We start from the raw sequence: 10,536 nt of genomic DNA, 5'->3' as shown, positions 1-10,536 counted from the left end.
TGTGTGTGTGTGTGTGTGTGTGTGTGTGTGTGTGTGTGTGTGTGTTTCTGGGAGTCTTCAGCTTCTGTCTGCGGTTATCAGCATCTTCCTTCTACAAAGAGGCCTGTTACAGCACCATCTATCTTACAATTTTATACTGCCACTCATCACCGTGGTATCTGAGAGCCTTCCATGTAAAATCATCAGCAATAACAAAGCCCCTCATGGACAATCCACTCTGACAGAATCGAATATGCAAGCACTCCGTTGCACCAACACAAAAATATTTTGCTTCAGTTCATTTGCATATGGTATTCTGCCAGTATGGGTAGTAGATCTATAATATGTTAAGTTTTTCTAGCACCTCTCCTTTGAGATTCAAAGTCTTCTATATAAGCATTAAAGGTCTAAACATCCCTGTAAAATGGGGAAATTGAAGCCCTGAAGGGGAAAATTTTACTTTCCCAAATGTGGTGTAATGAGGCCATAGCAGAACTGGGGCTAGAACTCAGGTATTTTGACTCCCAGTCTTTGGCTACAAGACAGACCTTCCTGGCCTACTGCTTCTGCAGGTACCAGGGCCATATGCTTTTGGGGGCATACTTTGCCCTTGGGGTGCGTGCACCCACACACAGTCCCCATAAATGTCAGCATGCATCAAACCGAGGATATACCTCTTTGTTCCCACAGTCTGATCTGGCGTCTTCTGAAGTGCTTTGGAATTTGACAGTGGCCAGAAGATAGTTGGGAGCAGCAGGGAATAATTTCCACCGTAGGCCATAGGAGTTGGGGTGGGGCTAGGGGCGTGTGTTGCTTTCCACTAAAATCAGTTCACTTCTTCACCTCTTCTCTTCCCTTTCCAGGAGGGGGTCAGCCTGATGCTTACTTCGAACAGGACAGCTTTGATGACAACCAGAGCTGGAGTTTCGTCCCTTCCACTGTGTCCGATGCGTCGCTTGCATCGGATTACCAGGATGACGGTAAGAGCGTCTCAACTTCCCGCAATCCTTTGCTGTGTCGTGTTTGGAGGGATAGCCTGAATCTGGTCTGTTTTTCCACCCTCTTCCCTCTCTAACTTTCCATGCTGCCATCGTTGATGGGTATCCTCTCTCTGTTGAGGACTAGCTGCTTTATCAACCCGTGTAAGTTCTACTGAATACATTTGGTACCTTTCCAAAATGAAAGGGACAAATCAACACACCAGTTGCATGATTAAAAACCAAACTGTTTCTGTTGTGCTCCAGATTCCAAGTGGTGTAGCAGAGCAGAACTTGCCCCAGTGGCTTTTGGATTTCAAAAGTTGGAGTGATTTGGGGGGCCTCACCTTTTTTGGTTGCCCAATTTGAGACATCTTAAAGGGCCCTGAGCTTCCGAAAGTGCTGAGCACCTGCCTTCTGAAAATCAGGCCCCCTTGCATGGCTCAGTTTGGGCATCCGCACTCGCGAGTCATGTTTGAAAATCTCGGGCCCCCTCTTCAGGGAAAGGCAGAGATGCTTCAGGCTGATCTTTTGGGGACGAGCTGTAATGCAAAGGCTGGGCACGCATTCATTTGAGGCCATCCAGAAGCCGGAGTAGAGCATTACTCTTTGCACAGGAGCATCCGCTGTAGAAAAGTTTCAGGAACACTTGTCTCTGCTTGCAAGTGGGCGGCTTAGCCGTGAGAAACACGTGATGTGCCACTGAAATCAAAGCTCTGTAGTATAGCTCACGTTATTCTAACTTTCCTGTCTGGGGCCATAGTCATCCCTGGTGTAACCGTATTGAAGGCTGATTGATTTTTTTGGTCCCCTGATGCTCCAAATCGGCTTCTTTCTGGATCTCTCATTTCCTCCTCTTCCTTAAACTCCCTAATATTTTTCTCCCCCTCTTAGGTTTCTCCTTCCTGCTTAATTTTCCAGGGCTTCATTCCCATCTGCCCACACACCTCCTGATCTTTCAGTCCCTGCTCCTCCACCTTCCTGCACATCATAAGATAATCGATCCTTTTACTTGGGATGAGCTCATAAGCACGGATAACATCTGTGGTATGTGGCATTAGCCTCGTTGTGCAATGTGGGATGCTCTGCGTATCTGCAACTTCTACTGGCGTGGGTCATAAAATGAATGGGTTCATTACATTGACTGGAGACTGGGTTGGTTCAGTAGCTCACAAATAATTGTAGAGGATCACCGTCCTGAGTAAAAGACATGGAGTTTAGGTTCTGTTCGTATCGTGTGTGTTAAGAAACTCTTTAGATATAAAAGACACCTATATACAGCATGGATGAAGGGGAATACGACATAGATAATGGGTACCAGACTAAATGAGCATCGAAGGGTGTGAAGACCTGGGCATAGCCTCATGATGACAAGAGCGATCTCTTTATGAAATCTATTGTTTCTCCATGCACGTTTATTAAGCGTTCACAAACGGGGGGAGGAGAGGGTTGCTTTGCTAACTTTGAGTGGTGATTTTGGGCAGCCGTAAAGGGCATGATTTGAAATAACTCTCCTAAGCTATGTAAACATTTGCCACCTCTGGAACTTTCAGACGCTTGAACATTTCAGACTTAGTGCAGGGATGCCCACGTGGAGAATGGCAAGAGGATTTTTTTTTGTTTGATGCTGGCATTGAGACCAAACTAATTGCTGCTACATTAGAACGAGTTACCTGTTCTTGGACTTCCTCCATCGCATGGGCAGCAAGAGCAGCAGCAGTTTTATATTTTTTGGGTAAGAAGTTGAGCGTTTTTTTTAGTTTCGCCCTCCGACATGAACGATTGGATGTAGACCCTTGCCTGTGAATTGTTGGTGACCTCAGCAAATAGGTGAGCGGACCCCCACGGCGCTTGATCCGTGGCCTGATCTGAGAGGGGTCAGGAAGGACTCTGCCACAATTGATCCTTCTAGACTTATCCAGGTGGCACAAATGGATGACTCACCCACCTGTCTGGGCAGCTGTATTTCTTGAGGAGTTGCCACAATGCGCCTTTGTTAATACTGTCAAAGGCCCTTGTTTTAGATCAGTAACTTTGCATAGAGGTTGGCATTGTCCCACATGCCTTTTCCGGGATTTGGAGGAGAATAAAGATGATGTTAGTGGTGCCACATCCTGTTTTGAAATTCCACTGACTCCTGGGGACATTCTTGATGTACCTAGTTGGAGCCAGTCAAGAGGGACTCCTGCCAGACCTTTACCAGGAATAGGTACAAAGGAGATCCCTTGGTAACCTCTTTTGATATAGAAGGATAGTTGCAATTACTCAGCTTCCCAGGTGGGTAACAGGGCTGCTTAAAGACTATGGCTAAGTGATACACCACCATAATGAAGATGTTTAGAGCTGGCATCTTCAAGGCGTGGTCAAGAGTCTCTATGGATCTCTAAAGGGGGTGGTATTGCAACACCTCGGATGGCTTCTGTCTGGCGAGCGCGATGCTGCGGATTGGCGGCTGGATTCGGGAAGCAACGTAATCTGCTGCGTAGGGTGCTGGACTATGACTTGGGACACTGCTGTGTGACTGTGGGCAAGTGGCTTCAGGTGAAATCTTCCAAAGTCCCATCGGCTTTGAGTGAGACTCAAGAGCCGAAGTCATGATTGAAAATGGGATTTAGGCACTTTTGAAAATGTAGCCCTTTACCTTTCCGTGCCCCTGTTTCCCCTCTTACACTGGGTCTGTCTTGGCTATTTAGACCATAAATTCTTCAGGGCAGTAACTCTAGTCGCTGTACAAACCCAGTGAACATGATGGGGCCCTGATCTCAATTGAGGCCGCTAGAGTCACGTCTATACTGCCTGCAGCGGCTAACCTCCCTGTCCAGGTTGAGAAAATGATGTACAAGTAACTGTGTAGACAGCTCTTTGAAGTTGCAGCAAGGGCTCTGAAGCCTAGAGGGGAGTGGGCTTCAGAGACCGAGCTCCAGCCCAATCGACAGCAAGCCCCACTAGCCCAAGCCTCTTGACCTGGGTGGGGAGGTTCGCTGCCATGGGCCCGAGATGCAACTGTAATGCAAAATCACTATAAACTACTTCTCGTCAAACACCGAGGGTGGGTGGTTCATACGTGGGAATAGCTCACCCAACAAACAGGGTTTGTCTACATTGCGAATGACAGTGTGATTGTAGCACAAGTAGGCATCCCCTGCTAGCTGTAATCTGGCTCACGTGGGCAACAAGGGTAGTGTAGACGTGGCAGCATGGGCTTCGGCACGGGGTACCAACCAAAGTACACTCCTGCAGGGGAGCTTGGGTACGTCCTTTGGTTGCTAGCCTGTGCCACCACGTCTGCATTACTATTGGTGCCCATGCTAGCTAGATTAAAGCTAGTATGGGCACATCTACCAGGATTGGTCACGCCTTCACCTGTCGTGTAGACATACCCCTGGAGGCTCTGGACTTGGCTGATTCCAGGACCACCTTCATCTCTCAGGGTCTGCCACCATTCTATGACCTAGTAGCCACCGCGCACCTTCTAGCCCCCTCTTGCAACAATCGGAGGATGCGTTCCCAGGGACACAAACCCCATGTAGATGACTAAAGACCACCTTCTCCCTTCTTCTTGCATTTCCAGACTTGCTAACTGGAGGCTATCAAGGCAGGAGGTTCTTCCTGCTTAGTGATGGTGTTGGCGTCCCTCTGCTTCCCAGTCTAAAATGTGGAGAAGTGTGCCTCTGGCTGTTGGCTCTTGAGCTGTCTAGTCCCACTTGTACCAAACTTTCCAATAAGCTGTGGAACCTTTAAACTTCTCTATTCTCCAGAACACGGAGCGTGATAGGAGAAGCAATTCTGCAAGTTGGGGATGACTTTATGCAATGAGCCACGACAGTGTTGTATAGGATCATCCCTAATGAGTGATTAAGAAGCTAATGTTTGTACAGCGCTTGGAGGCTGTGAAGCACTATATAAGTGCTAAGTACTATTATAATGATAAGTATTTCTGAGGAGACACTTTCTGTGTAATGTATTCTACTCCTACCACTTCACGGGTTTTTTTTTTTTACATGTTTTCTTTTCAGACTGATCGTTCACTTCATTTGCCAGAGTCCAGCAATTTAATTTTAAGTTCAGTGTAAATTAAATAGATGCCAGAACTTTGAGGTATATGCATTTATGTCTCATTAATATTTAGTATTTATCTTGCTTTTCATCCTTCCATCTCTCGGGGCTTTAAAATCGTGGGGGAAGCAGGAGTATCCTTGTTTTACAGGTGGGGAAACTGAGGCCAGAGAGGGAAGTGAGTCAAAGTCAAACAGCGAGTCAGTGATGGAACTGGGGAAATAGATTTCAGCCTGAATCCTAGTCCCGTATCTTTATCCGCTGGACTACCGCGCCTCTCCTATCACGTCTGGTCTGGTTTTGACATTATGCTGAATATAAATGTCTTTATAGAGTGTGTGTGTGTGTGTGTGTAATGGCAAAACGTCCTATACATAAATTCTGCATGTTAGACATCTTCTCTGCTGATATAAGTGATCCCAGCTCTCTTGACTTGAACTGAGTTTCACCTGTTTACACTAGCAGAGAAATTTGGCCCAACGTACTTTACAAGTTGTTTCTCTTTATTCTAAATTATTTCCTTGTTTAAATACACAACTGGTGGTTTTTAGTGTTTTTTGAAACACAACACAAACCCAGCTCTCTTTTTTTAGTTCCTCTGCCTTTTTTTAACCTGCAACTTTAAAAATGGCTTTGATTTTGACAAATGACGTTTGTCAGCTGACTTTATTCTTTAGTACATCGTACCTGCTCTGGGGATTTTGGGGAATAAAATGCAAATGGACAACGGCTCAGGGTTTAAAAAAAAAAGAGCATGAAAAGTATTGTGGAGATCCCTGCTACACCCAACAGGATTCTGCTTTTACTAATGAAGCACTGGTCCTGCAAATGAGCTCCATTTTTTATTTTTTTTTATTAGTTGTGTCCAGAGGCTCCAGCTGAGATTAGGGTGCTATACCTTCACATCCCAGAGAAAGTGCCTATCCCAAAGGGCTTACAATGTAAACAGACAAGACAAAGGATGGGCAGCCCAGAGAGGGGAAGAGACTTAGCCAAGGCCACACAGCAGGTCGGTGGCAAAGCTGGTCAATAGAATCCAGGTCTCCTGATTCCCAAGCCAGTGCACTATCTGCTAGACCACACTGCTTTGTGTGAGTGGCCCCTCGGGCCTGCCTGGAGCCCATTGACTTCACTGGGGTTCTGCATGGGTGCAGAGCTCATTTCAGGGAATAGTCTCATTCAGACCATTGTATCTAGTCAAGAGTTTGAAATTTTTTTTTTTTTTAAGTCTTGTAACTAGTTTCCTCTGTTTACAAACCAGTTTTTCTCTGGTGGCACTTTTGCCAGCCCTTTGCCTACTGCAGGGAATTCTCCCTCCGATTTCCATTACCTTGTGAGAGATACAATTGCAAGGGTGGGGGGAGAAATAGACAGCAATTTCTGCTTGTGAGTCGTCCTCCTCAGAAAGGAGACCCTGGAGAACGCTCCTTGGAATCCAGCGGAAAATCGTCCATTCTGTTTTAGAACTTCATTGACTCTTTTTGTTCCGTCACTGTAGGCCTTTTGATGGCCGCCTGCACACAGGTGAATTCCGGCCCCTGAATAATTCCTTTAATTTACATTGTTTCCTCTTTGAGGGTATTTTGAGACCCTGGGTGCTTGTCCCTGGAGTGTTTGCTGTTCTAATTTATATACGTTTAACTCCCTTAGCCATTTCTTGGGTGTCTCCTTTTCCAATCCTTGCATCTGTTCTGTTTCCATATTTTCTATAGCTTTTTTTTTTTTTAATTTTTTTCTAAACTGTGGAACCTCTCTATGAAAGGGGGTTGACTTGTTTTAAAAATCCAGCATGTAAGCAGATTTTAAGAGGCACATGGACATGTGTGTCTGGTATTTGGATAGCCATGCATCTTTGTTTTGACACACGTGGGCGTACATATGTGTAGTAATCGCTTCATGCTTTGCCTTGCAGTTGACTATAAAGCAGCGGTTAACTGGGGGGTTTTGTGGATCACAAAAGAGATGAGAGTTCTGCAGCCCCCTCTTGTGGTGAAAGAAAATAACTTTGTGGGTGCGTTTTGTGGTAGCTATTAAACTCAGAGTTCCAGAAATCGGTCTGAGCTGTGGATGAAAATAAAGGGCTGTGGAATAAACCAGGATTGCTTATTGCAGCGTGATCTTACTGAAAGGCAGCTCCTCATCAGCTCACCCCAAACTTCAGTCTGAGTTGTGGGTTGTTCGGGATGTTTTTTTTTTTTTTTTTAGGAGTTGTGGTGTAAAAGGAAAACAGTGCTCAGGCAAAATGAGCCACGGTTCATCTCTGGTGTCACTCCTTTTGAGTTCAGCAGGCTTATACCAGCAATGAATTTGGCCCAATATTGTGGCATAGGTAAATAACAGAGGACCACAAAGCGAGCTTTGCAAATCAGTCTTTTGTAGCGTCTCTTCCTGTTCTAATGAATGTGATGAGCAGACAAACATTTTCCAGACCAAAAATGTTAATTGTCGTCTTTTTTTTTTTTTAGGTGATAGTTATTTGACCAGACTCTCACCTCAGTTGAACTAGTGTAAATCTTGGAGTGGGTCCATTGGTTTCAGTAGGGTTATTCCACCGGCGTTACGGAGTTTAGAACCTGGCCTGCAGTTTGTGACAGCTGTGGCTTGTTATTAGTGCTCTAGACTTGGATTTTGAAAGGGACTGAAGGGAGTTAGGCATGCAACTCCGATTGAATTTCAGGTGTATACCTGAAGAGAGAGCCTGAGATTTTTCTGCAAAATAGGAGCCTGTTTCCGCCCCCTCCCGAGGTGCTGAGCATCTGCAGCCCCAGTGGACTTCATCTGAGGGTGAGGGTTCTCCGCGCCACCACAGATCAAGTCCACAGGTGTGTGTAAAAACTTTTTGCATGACTACTCCAAAGCTTTACATCTTTCTTGTGGGCTGGTGGCAGAAACAATTATCCGTCAGTCCTCCGAAGGTCTGGAAAGCCTCTTTGTTGTTTTGAAAGGATTATTATAAACTTGCTGTTGATGTACTTTTGAAACCGAGTGTGAAAGGTTCTGGAAATGTGATTTCTTGTCAAGTGCAATTGACACAGAAAGTTCCACTTGGTCAGTTTCCTTTTGATGTTGAGCCTTGTGTATGCAAGGCCAGGAAATGAGCAGGTTAAAATGCAGATCTATCACTTCCATAACATCGGACCTGATCCTGCAGTCCTTGCTCCAGCAGATCCACACCGGCATTTCAGTGTGAGGTTTGCCAAAGTAGGGATCACAGGATCGGGCCCATTATTAGGGCAACAAAGTACTTGCAGAAATAAACAGATGTTTTCCAGCGCTGTTTGGCAGTTTGTAGGGAGTTCATGTAGTGTTAAAGCTACAGAGCTTATATTCTCCCTTTTTATCACCTTCTTAGTGGGAATGCGCCATAACATGAGAACTGTTGAACTTAATGCTGTTAATGTCTCTGACGTTGTACAAATAGGTTCCTAGGTCACTCACCTCTCTGGTCAAAAGGTTCAGCCATATTTTACATGGAGTGACTTAGCTCACCTTTCTATTGAGAATTAATTGGTTCGGTGGAATCCCAGAGAGGCTGCCAGAAATGGATGAAACAATGTTGCAACCTAGGCAGATGTTCCTAGAGAACAAGGAACCATGAGGATAAAACTGCCAAGTTTTCAACTTTTAAAACTTGTCTGTTTTTAAAAGTCATCTGTAAATATGGTAGGGCTGCATTTTCAAAATAATGCTTTTGTATTTGAGATCTGACAGGTGTCATGAATCACAGTCACAAGTGATAGTTACTTAGCCATCTAAATTCTGCCTCACTGAGGGGTGCAGTTTGTATCAGCAGGTCGGGTGGCTGTGTAAACCCCAACGTTTGTGACGGCAGGAGATTTCACCCTCAGAACTGTGGGCTTAGTTGGAGTACATTAGAGGCTAGTTTGAGATTTCTCTTTGCAACTTGGCCCCGAATATCTAAAGAGAGAGGGTTGGTTGTTTTTACTTTTAAAAAAACCCCCGCAAGTACTATGGTTATGGAAGGTGTAAGAGCCATAACCTAGTACCTAGAGAGAGCATTCTGTTATGGCTTTCCTCAATCCAGGTTGAAAGTTGGGCTTTCGTTGTAAAGTGCTTGACGCATGTCAAGCCAGCACTGATTTTAAAATAAACTCTGAAGGTCTGATGCTCCTTTACATTAAGACCCCTCTGTACCACTTTGACAGTGTAAATAGGCTTCCCTCTTATGCTGTCCGAGGGACTTCATGATTCTTCTTCACGCTAAGAGATGGACCCAACTCCCACATCAAAACCCCACCAATCTTTTGGAGTGTTTTGTTTCTAGTGTTGCCAACCTCCAGATATTCAAAGATGACGAGAGTGGCTTAAACGTCATGATTTTAAAGCCAAAATAAGAAGTTTTGGGTTCTCTTTATTTCCCTTTTGGTTTCCGTGCCCTTGTAGGATTCACAAACCTGAAAGTCAGAAACTCTTTCTGAAATTTTAAAAGGAAGCTGAGCGTCTCATGTAATTGCATGTCTCCGGGAGCTGGGATTTTAAGAATAATGTCAAATATAATGAAACTCTCAGTAAAATTGTGACAGTTGGCAACATGGCTGATTCCTGATCTGAATTTTGCAGCCCTGGCATCCCGGGCTCTGCAAAGAGACTCCCTCAAAGCTTCAGGGTGATGGTGTTTAGAAACTACTCTGTGAACTAAAACTAAAGATTCTTGCACTAACAATTCTATGGATTTATCTGTACCATTGGGACAATTTTAAATAAATAAAAAAATAATTAATTAATGGAGATATCCCATCTCCTAGAACTGGAAGGGACCTTGAAAGGTCATCAAGTCCAGCCCCCTGCCTTCACTAGCAGGACCAAGTACTGATTTTGCCTCAGATCCCTAAATGGCCCCCTCAAGAATTGAACTCACAACCCTGGGTTTAGCAGGCCAATGCTGGAACCACTGAGCCATCCCTCCTCCTAAATTTTCTTCAAGGTTCAGTCTTGTGTGCAGTTCCCTAGACACCTGCTGAAGCAAATATGAGCTGGAGTCGTTTGAATAATCGTGGAGCTTGATTTGTCATGTAAAAGTTAGTAGGCAAATGTTGTTTTTCCTTGTAGTAGCTTAAACAGTAAATTTACGTAGGCGCAGTTCTTGGACCAGCACTTTTTTTTTAAAATTTATTATCATGGTAAGACCAGGTGAATAGATTTATGTACCTAGGCTAAATGTCCGTGATTGCTTTGCAAGGCTGCTTTCACTGAAGCCTTGTTTGTTTAAAATAGAGAGGAAAACTGAAAAGTCAGCACTGTTTAAAATTAATTGAAAAATAGGGAAATGCACTGATCCCTCAAATTTTTGGAGCGAGCATGAGTCTGTGCATGTTCCTTTAAGAAGCTTCTCCATCATGTAGCTTATTCTCCTGTGATGTGGCAGCTGTCAAGGCAAAAGATTGAGCTTTCTCTTGTGGCAAATTGCATGTTTGCCATGTCAAACACACGTGAATTATCAGTGCGCAAGTTACTGTTGCCTGGGGGGGCTGGGATAACTTACACACCCTCTTCCTAAAGGTCT

At 44.7% G+C, this 10,536-nt stretch overlaps 1 protein-coding gene across 1 annotated transcript in view; it reads left to right on the top strand.

The window, feature by feature from the left end:
- SKAP1 (src kinase associated phosphoprotein 1) overlaps positions 1 to 10,536 on the top strand; it is a 228,634-nt gene that overhangs the window by 42,842 nt on the left and 175,256 nt on the right. Inside the window, exon 5 of the mRNA XM_026654797.1 lies at positions 875 to 959. Coding sequence (XP_026510582.1) covers positions 875 to 959 — 85 coding nt within the window. The remainder of the gene's footprint in view (positions 1 to 874; positions 960 to 10,536) is intronic.

This window comes from Terrapene carolina, unplaced genomic scaffold (genome assembly GCF_002925995.2).
Source record: "Terrapene carolina triunguis isolate 2854851 unplaced genomic scaffold, T_m_triunguis-2.0 Scaffold193, whole genome shotgun sequence".
NCBI lineage: Eukaryota > Metazoa > Chordata > Testudines > Emydidae > Terrapene > Terrapene triunguis.
This window is presented reverse-complemented; position numbering and strand designations above follow the sequence as displayed.